Genomic DNA, 19,760 nt, shown 5'->3' with positions numbered 1-19,760 from the left:
ATTTAATTTGTTGGCGATTTGAAGCCTGTCTACACAATATGCCCCTCACATAGAAGACCCACATTTAACATTTACTAGATCTTGATCCGTAGGACCGCACATGTATTAATTTTCAGTTTTAGTTTTCATTTATTTATACTTAATTATATATTTGTAATATTTGATCATTTTATTTTGACTAAGCTAAGGGTGGGTATTTGGGTACCCATTCGAATTTCGTTAAAATTTATTCGGGTTTGAGATTTTTGAGTTTAAAGATTCTAGCTCTATTCGGCTATTTATAAATTTTGATTCCGGTTTAATTCAGATCTTTGCGGGTCCGGCTAACCCGTTTAAACTATTTTTAATTTTTTTAAATTTCTATACTTTAAATTTCCCTAAATCTAAAAATAAAAATACTATAACATGTAAATTTGAGTAATGTAAGCCAAATTACCTAAATTAAAAATATGTTTAACTTGAATATTTGGATGGAGAAGAAATATATATTTTAAGTATTTTGGTGTTTTTTTATATTTCAAATATTTTAGTCAACTTTAAGATAGCTTATATCTTGGATATTAACTATTAAAATAGATAACATATTCAAGTATATATGATTCAAATACATTCGAATATCCGAAATATTTCGATCGGATCATGTTTGGTTCTGGTTATTTAGATACCAGAATGATAAATTTGTTTGGATATTTATCCACTTTTGATTCAAATTTAATAATATTTTTTTTCGAGATATACGCTTAAGTCAAATTTTAGTTGTTTCTATATTTAAAATGACTTTCTGTACACAATGTTTTTTTTTAATTGTTTAGTTAAACAAACCAGTTGGTTAGCAGATAAACATGGTAAGTTAACTGATAATGTATATTTTATTGATTTTGATTTTGGTTAAAGCCGTGTGATACTGAAATTACAAAAAATGACATTAGCGAAGAAAGCAAAAAACGACCGAATGCTATTCCTATTTCCAAACATAGTTAATTTTTTTTTAATATTACTATCTATGTTTCTAAACAAAACTGAAATGTAATTCAGTTTTAATAATATAGATATTTGGTTATCCTTTTATGGTATAATATCTTACATTCACGAACCTAATAAATGATATACTATAGAACCAAAAAATCATATTATTTAATCATATTTGCCAATTAACCTAAAACTCAATATCATGATCTCAGTTATGCATAATGTTCCTCTCTTTATACTATAGAACCTATAGAATCGTATCATGTAACTATTTTCGATGGTATTTTGTCTATAGTTTAACTATTTTCAATACAAAAATACACGTAACCTAATGTTACCTATCAAAGATTTGATTGATTCCAGTCAGTGCTTCAGATTGTCTTGGGATTTGTATTTGATTTTTTGTTACTGATTTGTTCAAAGCTTCCTCAGATAGATCTACACAAACCAAAATTAAATAGAACAAAGACACTGGTCAGAAGACCAAACCGGAATGAAATTTTGGTTTTTTATTTCATTAACGAACAAAAATCACTCAATTGTCGCTACATACCTTTCGAACGAAGAGATAGATGAAAATTAAAAATATATGTCTATCATCCGTAGTTAAAAATAAATGTCTATCATCTGTAGTTAATAATTATGAACAAAAATATGTTGAAAATGTTATTACATAACCGATCCATAAACTATGTTTACAAATTTAGAACATATATTAAAATTAAATTAAAATTTTAGAAACCAATCTCACCCTGTGCAAGGCGCATGTCCTACCTAGTAATTATTAAGAATATGGAACCTTGTCCATGAAAACATATCCATAAATTTTATTCCACAAAGCCTTATCCCCAAAATTTGTAAGATTTAGAACTCTGTCCATCAAACTTATGATGATGACATATATGAGATTATGTGAGTTCTTCACGTTGTATTATTAGGATTGGCATAGATTGCAATTTCTAATGTTTGAATATCCACTTCTTGTCGTACACTAATTCTTCGTACATACCTAAGTGCACATTTTTATTCTCCACGTCCACATATTTTGGTATAAATGTTAATATATACCAAAATAGATGTTCAAAGATAGATAATTTTATATATAATTTACTTTACTAATTATATTTTTATAGATCTTAAAATTTGAGATAAACAGTAAATGAAAACACAATTGAAATAAGATAAAAAATAATAACATAAAATATAAAATATCAAAAATATATCTAATACATTATCCACACTTTTTTGTCCACGTCCACAATTCACATATCCAATAAATTATAATTTGAAAGTTTCAGTAAAAAGTACAAAGTATATGTATATCGATATCAAAATAATAAGTAAAAAGAAATAGATTTCTATATGGTCATTATATATTTATTTGCGTATTAGAAATTGAAGAAATAATGAATTAAACATGATGGGGTAAAAAGTACAAATTACTCTAGCCATAAGATCTCATTTTATTTTTTCATCCAACAGCCGATAACATATCCTTCTTTTTCTATATCTTAATAGCTATTGAACGTCAACTGAGTCCTAACTAGAAAACAAATAAATTACGTAGACAGCTAACTAAACTAAAGAATACAATTATATTTTTCTGTTTTCTTTTGCTTCGCAAAGGGCATTCATGTCCAAAAACGTGTTGGATTCTGTGAAAGGGTGCATCCAGCATATTGTGTTTTAGAATGTCAAAAAAAAATGTATTAAATAGAAATCAACTCTTCGGTATCTTCCTACATAGTGATTATAGTTACAATAATGTTGTTGACTTGTTACTAGTATCATTTCTATCACTCCGGTGCCAAATACTCTTGACCAATTTTATCCAGTTCTAGCTCAAGTGTTGAGCAATGATTTTCTTATGTATGGACCAAGAATCATCACGACAAAAAATCACTTTAGCATTCTGCTCATAAATAATTCACCATATTAAATCATATAATTTTGCATGTTAGTATGTGTTCCATTTAATGTATACTCTTGATATATATTGCAGAATCGTCCAGATGAACTTATCGCCAAATTTTTGGAAGAGAAGCTCCGTGCTGGGAATAAGTGTACTTCTGAAGAAGAATTGGAGAGTACCCTTGAAAAAGTCTTGGCTTTGTTCAGATTTATTCAGGTTATTTCTGATTTATTACATCTAGTTTTGTGTTTGTCTCTGTTTCATTACTGCATTAAACCAGTGCATGGTCTGAAAAACAGCTATTTGACCCATTTAGATTTGGTTTTGCTGAAGAATCCGTATTTTTCTGATCGAAGGGTAAAGATGTGTTCGAAGCATTTAATAAAAAGGATCTTGCAAAGAGATTTTTGTTGGAAAAGAGCACTTCAATTGATGCTGAGAAATCAATGATCTCTAAGGTAACAAATGGATATCACAGACTCATGTTGACTATATCTCTTTCTCATTGATCTTTTTTCTTATATTGGTAAGTTCTTACCCAATGATCCAACCTTGTTGAAACCTACAGCTTAAGACTGAGTGTGGTAGCCAGTTTACAAACAAGCTCGAAGGAATGATCAAGGTTCTTTTTCTTTCTCCTTCTCTATTTTTTCATAAGATGTGGGTCTTTTAGTTATTCTATAGAAACATAAGGATGCTTTCTTATCACGTTACTTTCTGGAGCATTACACTTACAATATATCCTAGTATGCATACTCTTTGTTACTTTATCACAGACAATATTGTTGGATGTTCTTGCAAACATTCCAATTGTAAGGAAGCTGTGTGCATGTAGAATAACTACAATGAGCTTGTACTCCCTGCTTATTTGAAATTTCTCCAGGATATTGAGTTGTCAAAGGAAATCAACGAGTCATTCACACAGTTTTAACAACAGGGTATGTATGTGCTATGTATCAAATTGATCCAGAATTATTACGGGATAGCATGACACATCTGTAAACTTCATTAACCTCCCATGCATGATGCAGGTACTGGCCAACATATCAACATATGGATATTAAATTTCCTCATGATTTAAATGTCTATCAGGTTCCACCAGAAGTTCCGATATAACTTTCCTTTCTACAATGGTTCCTTCTAATTTATATGTTTGTTTCATAGGATATCTTCAAAGAGTTTTATTTGAGCAAGTACATTGGCAGAAGATTAATGTGGCAAAATTCATTAGGTCACTATGTTTTGAAGGCAGATTTCTCCAAAGGTAAAAAGGAGCTTACTCTTTCCCTTTTTCAGGTCAGTCGATTTTCTCTTATTTTACTCCCTTTTCAAGCTTTTACTTGCCATTTTTTTTGCTTAGAAGATGTGTTGTCTTTGATTGTCTTAGGCTGTTGTATTGATGTTATTTAACAATGCAATGAAACTAAGATTTGAAGACATTAAAGATTCCACTGGCATAGAGGACAAGGAACTGAGAAGTACTCTGCAGTCGCTGGCTTGTGGGAAAGTTCGTGTCCTGCAGAAGGTTAGGCTGAAAATCTACACTCTGTTAAACTCGGCTTTCTACTACTGAGGTTAAGGCTTTTGCTTCCATATTGATGAGACTTATGTAAATGTTGTTGCAGTATCCAAAGGGAAGAGACGTACAAGACGGGGATGAATTTGATTTTAATGACACCTTTACAGCTCTTCTGTATTGCATTAAAGTAAATCCAGCTTTCCAGAGCCTCGTAATATTCTCTTGTTTCCTTTTTGACATATATATATATATATATATATAAACCAAATTGCTATTTTTTTTTGTGGGTGCAGGTGAATGCAATCCAGATGAAAGAGACGGTAGAAGAGAACACGAGTACAACAGAGAGAGTATTCCAGGACCGACAATACCAGGTTTGATTCCTTCTCTTGTTTACGACACTGTTTCTTAGAATGAGAGAAGATTTTACATTAATGACTTTCCCCTCGCAACTTTGGCTTACAGATTGATGCAGCAATTGTTCGAATAATGAAGACGAGAAAATTATTGAGCCATACTCTTCTTATCACTAAGCTCTTCCAACAGGTAACTTTATTCATCTCTTCCCTCATGATATCAAAGTGTTGAGCCATGCTCTTCTAATCAGTACCGTTGTAAATGTAATAACACAGTATGGGTTATGTTTTGTGATTTTGCAGCTGAAATTTCCAATAAAACCGGCTGATCTGAAGAAGAGGATCGAAAGCCTGATGGATCGAGAGTACTTGGAGAGGGACAAGAGCAACCCTCAGATATACAACTATCTTGCTTAAAATCTCTCCGTTGAACGCCGTTTACAACTTTTGTTCCTTCTCTGTATATTTATTCACAAACAATGGCCGACATTACTTTACATTACAGCATAGGAAATTAGTTCGGAGTTTCCGAAATAACAAGTTTCTATACATCACATAACTAATCGAGAAGACATAATCAGATAATCCAGTTAAGGTGTCTCTTTTTTTGGATTAAAAGTCCAGTGTCTCTCTATATATGACTTTGGTTCGGAAACTATGCTTTAGAGACTTGTTTCTACGCCCTTTCTAAAAATGGAAATCTTTCTTGGGCACAACGCGAATTTCTTTATGATTATTGATGGTTTTAGGCTTTTAGTCCAGCGCTAGTGCAATTACAAAAAAAAGGATTTGTTTACTTGATGGTGTAAAACTAAATCTCTTATCTTTTTTTTTATTAAGTCTGGTATAAAACCATTTGCTAAAAAATGGAAATGGAGTAAGATTTGCTTTAATTTGACGAAAGACGCGGAATCATGTGATTCCATTAACAAGAGTTCACCAAACCAAAAGGAAAATGAAATGTCAATGTTACTTAAGCAAGCGCTTGTGAGCTGTCGCTGAAACTTGTATCTAATAAGGTTTTTGCAGACCAAAGAGCTTCCAAATGTGACCATGTAATCAACAGTCTCAAAGAGAACATTGCATCCTCTGCTTTTAAGATCTTCAAAGACACTGTCGCACAAGGCATCTCTAAAGGGTTTGGAGATAACCCAAAAATAAAAGGCGCCCCAGAAGCATATGTCCAGTTAATCATGTCCGATACCATCAAATTGAATTTCTCGAATTCATCATCTTCAGGTGTGAGTCTCACCCGAAGTCTTGACTTGATACAGCCGTTGATCACTTCATCAGAACTCTTTCCCTTTTCACCATAGGCTGTCACTGGCTTAAAACCACCATAACCTTTATCCTCAAGAGTTGAACTGAATATGTTACCAAAATCATATGGCTTAGAAGGGCAAGTGTCTACCAATCAGAAGATGAGTACTGGACTCACTGAGAAAACACAGTTAATGCAATTTGATTAAAGCTGAATCAGCCAGCCAACAAAATATACTAGAAATCTCTCAGGCAAAAGAATTTAACTTACATTTCCGCTTTCGGCTTACGTCGGTGAGCGTCCGGCATGGTGACTTTAGAGGGTCTGGGTGTTAGGGTGTGGTGGGCTCTTAGTCTCTTACAAAGCGACTCAAAGGGGTCAATGGTGACCTCATCAGAGGGTTTAAAGATAACATTGAAACATCTGCGTTCCAAGGTTTGAATAACAATGTCGCTGTTTTTTGAGGGTTGTGAGATAAGCATCAAACTTTGTGCTTGATTATCATGGTTCATCGCCAAAAAATCAACTTTGTGTATTTTTTTAATGTCTAATTAATTATGCTATTACAACGATTTTACGGCCGACAATTCTATCACCTTTATGAGAATTGTTCCGGGTGTAAAAACATTAATGAACTATTGGACCAAGTTGTATTTATCCCCTGAAAAATAAAATATAATAATATAAATGTACATATATATCAAGGTGGCAGATCCGGATTGCAAGAAGGAACTCACTCATTCACCTTGGACTTTGATACCCGTAACACACGCATAACCATCGTACTTAGAACATCTTCAAAAACACTTTTATTTTGAAATTTGTCAAATTTTATATTTGAAGTTTTAAAGTGTTATTCTCCCGATGTAAAACATCAAAACTAACTTAAAAATTATTTGTATTTTACACTATGATCTTTATATTTGTCATAACTAATATAAATTCATAAAAATTTTATAAATAACTAACACATATATAAAAATATTACAGAATATTAATTAATAAAAACTTACATTAAAATATAAAACTAAAAATAGAATTACATAATTAAATATTAAACTACAAGAAAATACCACATTATTCCACAAAATTATTTCGGTAATGCTCCCATATATGATTATCTAGTGCATTTCGAAGTAAGAAATGACTCTTTTCATTTTTAATTTGTAGATTACGAGCTAAAAATTTGGAAACAGGTATCTTCATTTTCCACCATTTCAACTGTTGCTTCTGCCACTGATCTTGTATCCTTTTGTCAGCGCATTGACATCACGTTCATATTCAATTATCATGTTATGCATTATAATGCATGCTGTAATTATATCAAAATTTGGTTTGTAATATTCTTGTTGGAACTTCCGGAGCAAACTTACCAAATTATTAGTTGTTGTAATATTTAAATTTCTATAATAATTATGTCTTTATGTAACTTTAAAAAAAAATTTTTTATTAAGTTTGTTTTGTAATATTCTTGTTGTCTAATTTTACTTTTAAAATAATATAAAGCTTGTTTAAAACTTTTATTTAAGATTATGTGTAAAACTTAAATTTATAGAAATTAATCTGAGATATATGAGATATAAAAAATTTTAAAGATTAAAATGAAAAATGAGAAAATATTTAAGAATCATAAATAGAATGCATAGTTGTAAGGATCAAAATGCAAATAAAAAGATAAAATTCAAATTTGAAATTTTGAAAAAAAAAATTTTGAGAGCAAAAAAATCTTTATAGTTGAAGTTATAGAGTGTTTATGAAAGTATAGTTAGAGAGCTCATCTCCTTGATCATGCGAAGATAAGGCCTTAAAAGCACCCTGCCAAAATAAGTCGATAACCTTTGGGAAGAATTGGGAGGATAACTTATTTATCGGTTATCTATACATTAAGTGAATTTGACACGTGTAATCTTCAGAATCAATTTCACCAAATAAATATGACATCTCCTATATATTATTTTAGGAGCACTAAAAGAAAACAACCTTAACTTGATGTGTTATTTACATAATGTCATTTCCTAGGTGGCATTCTCACATTCACTCTCATCGCTATCTTGAGAAAACCCTTAACTTACTAGAATTATTACATATTGTGCTATTGATAAATTAAACCTTACTTGTGTGATTGACATACTAATTACTCATATACGAAATTGTAAGGACCTTTGTATTATTCCTCTGAATTAATGGACGAATTAATTGACGAATTGATGGCCTATGATCTCTCCATGTTTTCAAAATCGTTATAAGTTTCATTTTGGTACATTCTATATTTAACTGTGCATTAAACATTCAATTTATACATATAATATTACGTATCAATTTATACAACCAAATCTACACCATTGATGGCAATGATTGATATTTTAAAATCGAGTTCTTAAGTCAAATACTATACTTGCCTTCTTTCTCTTATTTGACGATCCCTTTTGTTGTAAAAAAGGAAACTAGCCGAGTCAGCCATATTGAAGATTTAAATATTTTGTACAAATAAGTGCGAATATTACGTTTGATTGTATACGTTTATTTGATTGACACTTGATTAGAGCACTAGACCTAGACAGCTTTCATATATAAATACAACAACCTCATTGCTACACTTCCACACACTTTTCTCCTTCTCAATACTACTAACATTGATGGCATTTCGAAAATTTTGTTTGATCCCAATGATCTGCCATAAATCAATGATTTCAAAAAGAGGTAATGTATTTATACAAACAGATTTACTTAAATATATTATTAACCCTCACAATTTTTTTAATCATCATAATAGGATTGCAAATGGAGAGTTCTGAAGACTGTGATTACCGCAGATGAATTTATTGTTTATTTTTTCTATTTTTAAGAGTTAAGAAGGATTTATTATTATATTGCTTATTTTTATTTTATATTTACTTTACAATAGAATTTCAATAAAATCTGGCTTATTCGTATGATTCTTATTAACTCTCTTTTATTGCATTTAGGACAACTAAAACAAAATATATATTGCTAAAAAAATATACCATAAGTTTTAAATGACATACTATTCTAACCGCATTTAAGAAAATAAATATCTATTAATTCAAATTTATGATAGCTTTAATTCCAATTTTTATGATCATAATAGGCTTGCCAAGAAATAATTATATTAATATGATTGCATGGAAATAATATACTAATACTTTATTAAACAGAGCCCTCCATATATGCAGTATCAATTATAAAAATTATTAAAAAGTATAAATACTCATTTGTAGTGTATATAAGTAGTATTAATTGACCACATTACATTTTATATCAAAAACAGTGAAGCCTTTAATTTTAAAAAAATTCATCCCTGGATAAAAATCCAGGAAAAGGTATTTTCGAATCAAAATATATTTATTTATACACTGATATAAGATCCAATCTCCATATTTATTCAAAACGGCTGATCATTTTTACTATATATAATCAAAGAATCGATAATATTGATCCTAACATATCGTATACTTGCTTATAAACTCATGGCAGATTAAATTACCATATTTATGATGTGGAGTAGCAAATATCGGATTTACTTGCAAAACAAGTTGTAAAGAATTAATGATAATTAACATCAGATCCCATTAATTGGGAGTTCTCTTCAATTACAATTTATAAATAAGGAAGTATCAAATTAATTAGACGATTTATAAATTAGGAATTATCATTATAATTTGCTCTAATTGCTTCAACATTTCTATTACATTTACTATATTTAAGGTACTCACAAATCGTGATATTTTTTCTTACTATATATATATATAAAACCTGCATAAAGTTCAACCACATGCATATCACCTCATAATAAACAATTTCAACATCAACTCATCTGGCATTTTTCAATATTACTACTGGACACATTTATATACTCATAGGAAGAAAGAATATATAATTATGCTTCGATTGATATTCATTTACATGTTATTATACGCAAAAGACAAAATGCATATGAATACGTATATAACATATTATATCTTATTTACGAATTTCCAATTTCTATTGCACAAATATTAAATTCAAAATCAATTTTTATTTTTAAAATCATCATCCCGCGCTGGACACGGATTATCACCTAGTGACATACTAAAACGATGACATTACTTGTAATTAGATGTGATAGGGATGATTACATTAAATGCTGATTTATATTTTTGGTAATATTTTTAGAATATGATAATAAATTATGAGAAATTGTCAAAAATACCATTTTCATAGTACCATTTTTCATGTTTACACTAACCACTTTTACCACCATTTTTAATGAAGGGTTTAGATTTAAAGGTTTAGGATTTAGGGTTTAGATTTGATGTTTTAGGGTTTAGGATATATAGTTTAGGGTTTAGGGTCGAGGATTTTGGGTTTATAGTTGAGGTTTTAGGGTTTAGGGTTTAGGATATTGAATTTAGGGTATAGAGTTTAGGGTTTAGAGTTGGAGATTTAGGGTTTAGAATTTAGAATTTGGGATTTAAGAATTAGAGTTTGAGGTTAGAATTTTGAAAAGCATATAAAAATGAATCTTTAATCTTTTAATAAATAAGATATTTTTGAAAATATGTTTTTAGTGGTGGTAAAATGAATAGTAGTACCATAAAAGTGGTATTTTTGAAAATTTCCCATAAATTATACACCATCATTAAAGCAAATATATTCAAATATGACAATAACTAATATAATAATATATATACAATAATATTTTAAATTTTCAAAATATTGTTTATTTATTTTTTTATGATTATACAGTTTTATCACCAAAAATATTCTCAGTTTTCTAGGTTTCTTTTATAAAATTATAATTTTACGTAATATCATTAGTTTTTTATATATCTACAATTTTTTAAAATATTGTTTAATTTCACTTTTTGATCATTATATAATTTTATATAAAAATTTTAATTATTTTTTCACAAGTTGATTTAATATATTTTATCTAAAAGAAATAAATAAAAATCTATCTAAGATTATAATTTTGAAAAATATATACATGTCTATTTTAAATATAAATTAAAATAATAAAAAATTGTTTAGTTAATCTTAATTTTATGTTCAAATAAATCAAAGTTTAATTTAAAATATTAGTAAGAAAAATAATAAAAATTAAAAATAATACTAAATTGTAGTTTTAAATATAAATTAAATTTAAAAATTTCATTGCTGCACAAACACCTAGTTAGATCATGAATTACAATGAGAGAAAGAGACGATCGTACTTGATTTATACCTGAATCGGGTCGGTTTAGTTGACATGAGCGATTTATTTAGATTTACTCAAAAAGAATCATCTTGAACTTAGATTAAGTTTTCCTTTTTTTTTTGGTTTTATAAAATTCTGCTGAAAGTTAAAAACCCTACTTTCCTTTGCTGTCCATTCCTTCTTTGGAGGCGATCAAAAGAGAAACAACGATGATATTTACCGATCTCCCACTGGAACTAGAATCTGAAATACTGGTTAGGGTTCCGGCCACATCTTTAACACAACTAAGATCAACTTGCAAACGATGGTTCGCTTTATTCAAAGATCCTAGATTCATCAAGAAGAATAAGGGTAAAGCAGCAAGGCAGTTTATCTTAAAGAAAGATGATGGTGTTTATTCAATCAGAATCGATCTCCACAACAGCTTTGATGATCCATCCGTTGAGTTTACAGGTAAACTCACCCCTCTAGAAGATTCACAACAGGTCGTGATATCTACTATCTATCAGTGTGATGGTTTATTATTGTGCACTATACAGGACAATAGATGCCTAGTGAATAGACTAGTGGTCTGGAACCCTTGTACTGGTCAAACAAGGTGGATCCAACCGAGTAATCGTAACAGTGTGCAAGATAAGTATTTTCTAGGATATGAGAACAACAACGAACCTTGCCAATGCTACAAAATCTTGAGGTCTAGCGCTGGAAAGTTGGATGAGTTTGAATTATATGACTTCAACTCTGATTCATGGAGGCTTCTTGATGGCGTCACTCATATCTGGTTTATAAGAAGTCGTGGTGTGTCTTTGAAGGGAAATGTTTACTGGGTTGCTTCGGACAAGAATAAACCTTGCACTAGGAAATACATACTAAGGTTTGATTTCAAAAGAGAGATTTTTGAACGTCTTTCTCTTCCGTTTCAGGTTAATTATTTCGATGGAATAATTTTTGATCTCTCAGTTGTTAGGGAAGAGAAGCTTTCTGTGTTTCTTCAGAGGTTTTCTAATGATTCATTTGAGGTGAAGATATGGGTGACAGACACTGATATCGATGAGGCAAAAGATGCTAGTATCCAATATTTTTTAGTTGTTGATTTGAGTGAAAGTTGGAGTACAGGTATGATGGCAGTGGAGTGTATAGAGAGTTTCTTGGTGGACGAGGAGAATAACAAGGTCGTGTGTTGTGGTAGAGACGGGAGAGGTTCATACAGGATTAAATTTTACTTTGTTGGAGGAGACCAGAATTTACATGCATGTAAACAAGTTCATGGAGATCTCGCACAAGGACAATATGATTATTGGCAGCTTCGACTTCGAGGATCAGATGATTACTATATTTATCTACGACCAGATGATTATAGAGATCTTCTCGTCAGCTATGTTCCAAGTTTGGTTCAAGTAGCAGGTGAAGTCAAAAGAGATAAGTGATTAGTTTATTTAAGTTACCTAGTCTCTTTTAAAAAGATAGTCCAATTATTATTTGCAGTTGTTTCTCTTTTTTTTTTGTAAAAACAGAGGACATGACTCATAGACACGCAATACATGATAACTAGTAATCGCGAATTTAGCCAAGGTATCTGCACATAAATTTGAACTAGGTATTCCGCCCACGAATTCCGAATTAGAGTTAATTAAAGAGAAAAAAAACTCTACACATCCACAATAGAATCTATGCAATAAAAATATCCAATACCGTATAGTTCTATACACATAAATACATCCCCGAAATGAAAACGAACAAATACATTGTGGACTGACCGTTAGTAATGACATATAATATAATTGATGTAACTGACAACATTTTTATTTTTATTTTATTTCCTACATCTGTTTTTTTTATATAAATTTCAATTCAACTTAATTTTATGATAGTTTATTTTTCTGTAAGACGACAATGCAAGAATGTGGTGTAATTCTTAAATTACTCAAAGACTATGAGAGGACATCAGATCAACAAATTAACTTTTTAAAATCATCACTACAGGTTCCAGCAGAGGATAGAGTTGTTATTCATGATTTGCTTGGTATCTCCAGCTTGGAAGGGATGAGAAATTATCTGGGCATTCCTGAAAGTTTCGGTGGATCAAAAATACAAATTTTTGGTTTCTTAAATGAAAATGTTAATAAGAAGGTAAATAACTGGACAGTTCGGTTTCTTACAAGAGGGGGTAAAGAGGTGTTGAGTAAATCAGTGTCTTCAGCTATGCAAAAGCATGTTATGTCTTGCTTCAGACTCCCCAAAAGGGGTAACAAAAAAACTAACAAGCTCCACATCACATTTTTGGTGGGGGGGAGCGGAAACAAAAAAGGGATACACTGGTTTTTATGGGACAAAATGTGTACACCCAAAGAAGAGGGAGACCTAAGTTTTAGAGATCTACAGGATGTCAATACGGCCTTATTGGCAAAACAACTGTGGCGACTAATAGAGAAGCCGGATTGTTTATTTTCGAAGGTGTTTAAAGGAAGGTATTTCCGAAACTCTCATCCACTGGATGATCACAGATCTTACTCTGCATCTTATGGATGGAGAAGTATCTGTTCAGCTAGATCTCTGGTTAAAAAAGGGCTAGTCAAAAGAGTTGGAACCGGGTAATCGATTTCTGTTTGGAATGATCCCTGGATTCCGGCTCCTCGCCCGAGATCAGCACAACAAAAAAACCCGGTTCAGTTTCTAAATCCATCTTTATTAGTGGAGCACCTCATCAATCCACTAGACAAGACTTGGAATGTAAATCTCCTCAATGCATACATACATCCGGACGATGTTAAGATCATAAGAGGTATGGCAGTTAGCCGAACTCAACGGCCTGATTCATATGGCTGGGCATTTACAGAATCTGGAAAATATTCGGTTAAATCAGGATTTAAAACGGAAACAATGTATCCGGACAAGGGACCAAGGATAACATTTTTTGGACCAAATATAAAACCTCTATTGGCCTTTGCATGGAAAATAAATTGTTCCCCAAAGTTGCAGCATTTTCTCTGGCAAATACTATCCGGAACATTACCGGTCTTTAAAAATTTAAAGACACATGGTATTGAATGTGATCTTCGATGTAATATATGTGGAGCGGAGGAAGAAACAATGAATCATGTTCTTTTTGAATGCCCACCAGCTCTGCAAACATGGGCCTTATCAAGGATCCCATCCCCACCAGGAACTTTCCCCTCAACATCAGTCTTCACAAGTTTGGATTATCTTTTTTGGAGGATACCGAAAGAAGTGGATTCAAATTATTTTCCTTGGATTATGTGGTATATTTGGAAGAATAGAAATGATAAGATTTACACGAACAGGAATGGGAATCCACAGGAAATACTGCGGATAGCGAACCTTGAAGAAACACTTTGGTCAGAGGCACAGTTATTGATACCAAAACCTCAGAGAAATGTTCAGTCTCCTACCGATTGGCAAACTTTTGGAGCTACAAGAGTATGCTTTGTCGATGGATCTTGGAAGGAACAAGATGTTTTTACTGGACAAGTGTGGTATTGCCGAAAGATAGATTCAGAGGACAAGATGATGAGGGCGATGAATCTCCGACGTAGCCTATCTCCTTTACACGCAGAATTTGAAGCGCTGATTTGGGCAATGGAGTGCATGAAGACCCTACAGTTCTCAGATGTAGTTTTTGCAACGGATTGTTCTCAACTAGTAAAGATGGTGTCCTCACCTGAAGAATGGCCAGCATTTACTACGCATATGGAGGAATTTCGACGAAGTAAAATTTTCTTCTCCAATTTCACTATTCGACATATTTCAAGGGCGCAAAATACAATGGCGGACAAGCTTGCACATGGGGCAAGGAGTTCACCTTCAGCTATGTTATATGTCGATTCGATACCTCTAGTTTGGCTTTCTGGACCGGTGGAATCACGTTAGAATAGCATATTGTTGTAAAAAAAAAAAAGAAAAAAAAAAACGGAAAATTAAGGAGGTGTTATTAAATTTGGTAATTTAATGGAGTTCGATGGAATCTAAATCTGACCCGAAATCAAGTGTTATTCATTGTGGATTTGAGCAAGGTGAATTAAAATCAAGTGTTATTGGATTATGGATTTGTCAAATAGAATTTGAAAAGAATTACTTTCACCTGTTATTTAATATCCTCGTAGATTTCTTGAGAAATTAGTTATAATAGAATTTGATGGACTTTTTAATAAAAAACAAGAGGAATCAAATCCTAGCCTTTTTTACGTGACTTTCAAATCGTTATCGATGACATCATATAATCGCTTTTTCTCTTTCTCATCCTTCCTTCACCACCATTTTTCTCATTATCATCCTCCATTCACCACCACTGTAATTGCTTCGCCTCCGACTTATCCGCCCGTTTTAAAGAAACCAAACGTTTCGCCGAATCTCTAACCACTCACCGCTTCTCTCCTCTTCCACCGTTCGCCTCCGTCTACGCAACTGCCACACTACTTGAGGAGAACCATCCGTGATTCATGAAATATAGGGCACCAGATAATCCAACCAGTATATACACACGAACAATAGATTAATCTAAGCAAGAACACATGCATTTGCTACTGCATATCCATAATCTGATATGGTCAATCACCATTTGTGCTTCGCTAGTGGAGAATAAGAATACAAAGATTCACGTAAAAGAATTCCCTTAATATCCATCATAAAAATTAAAATAAAACAATAGATTCCATCACGTATTTAAAAGTCCAGTTAAATCCATTAGAATACTTGTATCTTTTCTATCAAAATCCTTCGTACTTGAATTCCAAAACTTGATTTCAATTCCAATATTCAATAACACCTCCTAAATAAACTTTGCAGGAAAAAAAACTTTACACGCCTAATAAATAATTTTGAGAGAATAAGACTAAAGAAAGACTAAATACCAAAATCAGAAAAAAAAAAAAAGAAGGTAAGGTTCTTCCTTGATCCCACAAGGAAATATAACGGAAGTCCGAAGAGATCATCAAAGTATCACGTCGCCGTCCTCTTCCTCTGGTACAGACAATAACCTCTCTCCTCGTTTGCACAAACAATTAGATTTTGTTTCTTCCTCATCTCTTATAATCCCCTTACAGAACAAAATATCTTCAATCTTCTCGTATGTTCACCTTCTCTTGAATTGAATTGAATTGATTTCATATCTAATTCCAATTATCCAACTTTCATTTTTTCTTATCCACCCGATTTCAAAATTTTCATTTTTTTTTCTAGGGCTTCTCTCTAATTCAATTGCCTTGTAGATTCTTGGATTTAATTGAATTTCAATTTAACAAAATAAAGATTACCAATTTCATGTTTCAGGTTTTGCAAAGAGACACAACAATGGTTGAGCGTGGTAATAAGAGAACTCACAACCGTAACAACAACAACGATCACAACAACAACAACAGGAACCAGAAGAGAAGACTTTCACACCAAACCGAAGAAAAACTCAACAAAGACGATCTCGTCGTCTACAGGATCCTCTGCCCTAGCGGAGTCATGGGAAGCGTGATAGGCAAGAGCGGCAAAGTAATCAACACGATCAGACAAGAAACCAGAGCCAGAATCAAAGTCGTTGACCCTTTCCCAGGCTGTACCGAAAGAGTCCTAACGATCTACTGCACGGTCAACAACAACGACAAGAAAGACATTGCTGAAAAAATAGAGAAGAGCGACCAGATCACCCCTTTGTGTTCTGCTCAAGACGCTCTCCTTAAACTCCACCACGCTATTGTTGCTTCTTTGGCTACCGCTGCTGAGAACTCTAAGATAGATAGAGATGATATTAGAGAGTGCCGGCTTTTGGTACCGACTAGCCAGTGTTCTAACGTGATTGGTAAAGCTGGCTCGACGGTTAAGAAGGTTAGGAGTAGTACCGGTGCTAACGTTAAGATTGTGTCCAAAGATGTCTCGGATCCTTCACATGCTTGTGCTTTGGATTTTGATAACATTGTTTCGGTTAGTGTCTTTAAAGCCTTTTTGCTTATTTTTTATCTCTTTTCTTTTTGCTAATGTTTTGATTAATGTGTGATTTAGATATCTGGAGAGGCTGAGTCTGTGAAGAAAGCTCTTTTTGCTGTTTCTGCAATCATGTACAAGTTTAGTCCTAAAGAAAAGATCCCTCTTGACGCAACGGTTCAAGAAGCTCCTGCAAGTATTATAATCCCATCTGATCTTTCCATCTATCCGCAAACCGGTTTATACCAGAATCAGGATCCTCTCTTCCAGCATGGAGCCAATGTTCCATCCTTTATAGGGACACTACCACAGGGTTATGGAGAATTCTCTTCTTCTGCTCTTCCTGTGGTTCATCATGGTACTTTTGGTGGTGGGTCTTCTAGGCAAGAAGAGTTGGTTGTGAAAGTTCTGTGCTCTTCTTCTAACATCGGTCGAGTTATCGGTAAAGGAGGTTCGACCATTAAGGGGATAAGACAAGCGAGCGGGTCTCATATCGAGGTGGATGACTCAAGGGCAAGGGCGAATCATGATGAGGACTGTGTTATCATTGTGACTTCTAAAGAGTCTCCTGATGATTTGAAGTCTATGGCGGTTGAGGCTGTGCTTTTGCTTCAAGAGAAGATTAACGATGAAGACGATGAGAAACCTAAGATGCAGCTCCTTGTGCCTTCCAAGGTGATTGGGTGCATTATAGGGAAGAGTGGATCGATCATAAGCGAGATTAGGAAGAAGACAAACGCTAATATTTATATCTCGAAAGATAATAATAAGCCTAAGTGTGCTGATCCTAATGATGAGCTCGTTGAGGTAAAAACCATTCTTAGAACCATTCAGCTTTTTTTTGCTTTTGCTTAATTGCTCCAATAATATATATATATATATATATATATTTTTTGGTTTAGATATCTGGTGAAGTAAGCAATGTGAGGGATGCTCTTATTCAGATTGTTTTGAGGCTTCGAGATGATGTTTTAAGAGATAGAGAGACGACTGGTTCAAGGAACCAACCTCCTCCTGCAAGATCTGAGAAGAGTAGTTTCTTCTCTTCTTCAGGGAGAAGTAGTAATGCTGCTCTTGCACTAACTCCATCTTTCATATCTTCTGTTCCGCAAGTTTCTTCTGTAGATTTTGATAGGAGACCAGAGCCAGGCATGCTTTCTTCGAGCGGTGGTGGACTCTATGGTTATGGAAGTTTCCCGGTAACAGCTCCTCCTCCTCAAATTATTTGATTTTCTATGTTGTTTAGTGTTAGCTCATAAGCTTCTGAACAAACAGGTGGGGAATAACAGTTATGAATCTAACTCTTCATACTCATCCAGTAGATATGGAGGGTAAGTTTGCAGCTATTAGGAGAAAGTTGGTTTCGTTTTCTTTTTTTTTTTTCTGTTATTTCAACATATCATGTGTGCATTCACAGGTTGCCTCAGTCTACTACAATGGAGATTCGAATCCCGTCCAATGCAGTGGGAAAAGTAATGGGCAGAGGAGGAGGCAACTTGGACAACATAAGAAGGGTTTGTTTTATTATTAGTTTTCCTTCCTCGTTCCTCTCTGATCACCATATACCCTCGTTCGTCTCTCTGTCTTTCTTTCTTTCCAAACTAACATTTTTCACATGATGTGTGCCTTCTTTGCTCTCTCTCTCTCTATCTCTCAGATATCAGGAGCTATGATAGAAATTTCTGATTCAAAATCTTCTTCTCATGGTGATCGCATTGCTCTCATTTCCGGAACATCTGAACAGAAGCGTACCGCAGAGAACTTGTTCCAAGCTTTTATCATGTCCACCTGAACAGTTTGCTTGCTCTTGCCCCTCGAAATCCTCTTATCTATCCAAGGAAGTGTGTTCCTGTCTTTCTAGCTCTCTCTCTCAATCCTTCCATCCATCCATCCATCAAGCTCATGTTTGATTATGGTTGGATCTGTATTCTGTCATCAGACTTCACCTCCATCCGGTAACGTTTATAGTTTCTCGTGCTATAGACATCTTATAGTACAATTCTTTCTCCCTTCCCTTGCGAGCTGTTCGCTCAATAAATGATTATCTCTGTGCAATAAAAAGACAAATCGTTTCTTATTTTATTCAAGCTTTGCTTATTCTCTGCGTTATGCTTTTTAGTCCAAAGCAGTCCGACCATTTATGTGTTAGTTTTTCTGTCTCCATGTCTCAGCTTATTCAGATGTGATTGCCAAGTTATACTCATCACATCCTCATCAAATCATGTTCTTGTGTGTTTCTCTAGAAATTTCTCCAGTGAACAGCCATAGCTTATAGTAGCCTAGAGTGAACATCAATAACAATAGCCTTTTAAGATCTTTTCTCCTCAATGACCGGGGGGATCTTGCAGTCTGATAATTTTGAAATCTAAGGAACTCTCTCCTCTTTTGGTATAGTAGCTGCAGTTCATTGATTGATCTAACTCTACTACCGTTTCTTATTCACTCTTTTCCTGAGAAGACATAAAGCGTGAACTCTGAGGTATCTTATCTCCATAACTTGATCATGATCCATCCGATAGTGCTTGTAGCGTACTAGGTTATGAGTAGCATTAGAACACGCAACAGTAAAGGCTTTACTACTAAATGTGTTGTGTGTTTCACTCTAGCTTTTGAGGGTCTCG

The 19,760-nt window shown here is 33.1% G+C and overlaps 3 protein-coding genes and 1 pseudogene across 3 annotated transcripts; all 4 read left to right on the top strand.

Annotated features, from left to right (window-relative positions):
* Positions 1-2,962: 2,962 nt before the first annotated feature.
* Positions 2,963-5,173, top strand: LOC108850418 (cullin-4-like; annotated as a pseudogene).
* A 6,250-nt stretch (positions 5,174-11,423) lies between these two features.
* LOC108850420 (putative F-box/kelch-repeat protein At3g17570) lies at positions 11,424-12,641 on the top strand. Its single transcript, XM_018623957.1, has one exon. It carries the CDS (start codon positions 11,424-11,426, stop codon positions 12,639-12,641), a length of 1,218 nt encoding a protein of 405 aa, XP_018479459.1.
* A 1,704-nt stretch (positions 12,642-14,345) lies between these two features.
* LOC130511141 (uncharacterized) lies at positions 14,346-15,102 on the top strand. The gene is made up of 2 exons (XM_057008002.1): positions 14,346-14,407; positions 14,517-15,102. The coding sequence occupies exons 1-2, from the start codon at positions 14,346-14,348 to the stop codon at positions 15,100-15,102; spliced, it is 648 nt and encodes a 215-aa protein (XP_056863982.1).
* Positions 15,103-16,041: 939 nt separating this feature from the next.
* On the top strand, positions 16,042-19,221 carry LOC108853923 (KH domain-containing protein At4g18375). Its single transcript, XM_057007536.1, has 7 exons — positions 16,042-16,194; positions 16,501-17,139; positions 17,218-17,946; positions 18,042-18,338; positions 18,415-18,470; positions 18,557-18,653; positions 18,797-19,221. Exons 2-7 carry the CDS (start codon positions 16,522-16,524, stop codon positions 18,929-18,931), a joined length of 1,932 nt encoding a protein of 643 aa, XP_056863516.1. The 5' UTR covers positions 16,042-16,194; positions 16,501-16,521; the 3' UTR covers positions 18,932-19,221.
* The last annotated feature ends 539 nt before the right edge of the window (positions 19,222-19,760 follow it).

Source organism: Raphanus sativus, chromosome 4, assembly GCF_000801105.2.
Source record: "Raphanus sativus cultivar WK10039 chromosome 4, ASM80110v3, whole genome shotgun sequence".
Taxonomy (NCBI): Eukaryota; Viridiplantae; Streptophyta; class Magnoliopsida; order Brassicales; family Brassicaceae; genus Raphanus; species Raphanus sativus.
This window is presented reverse-complemented; position numbering and strand designations above follow the sequence as displayed.

Excerpts from the sequence above, each read along its gene's own strand:
- LOC108853923 (XM_057007536.1), top strand. The coding sequence starts at position 16,522 with ATGGTTGAGCGTGGTAATAAGAGAACTCACAACCGTAACAACAACAAC. Across the intron at positions 17,947-18,041 it reads CTAATGATGAGCTCGTTGAG|ATATCTGGTGAAGTAAGCAA; the intron begins GTAAAAACCATT and ends TTTTTGGTTTAG. Across the intron at positions 18,339-18,414 it reads ATGGTTATGGAAGTTTCCCG|GTGGGGAATAACAGTTATGA; the intron begins GTAACAGCTCCT and ends CTGAACAAACAG.
- LOC108850420 (XM_018623957.1), top strand. The coding sequence starts at position 11,424 with ATGATATTTACCGATCTCCCACTGGAACTAGAATCTGAAATACTGGTT.
- LOC130511141 (XM_057008002.1), top strand. The coding sequence starts at position 14,346 with ATGGGCCTTATCAAGGATCCCATCCCCACCAGGAACTTTCCCCTCAAC. Across the intron at positions 14,408-14,516 it reads CTCAACATCAGTCTTCACAA|GAATGGGAATCCACAGGAAA; the intron begins GTTTGGATTATC and ends TTACACGAACAG.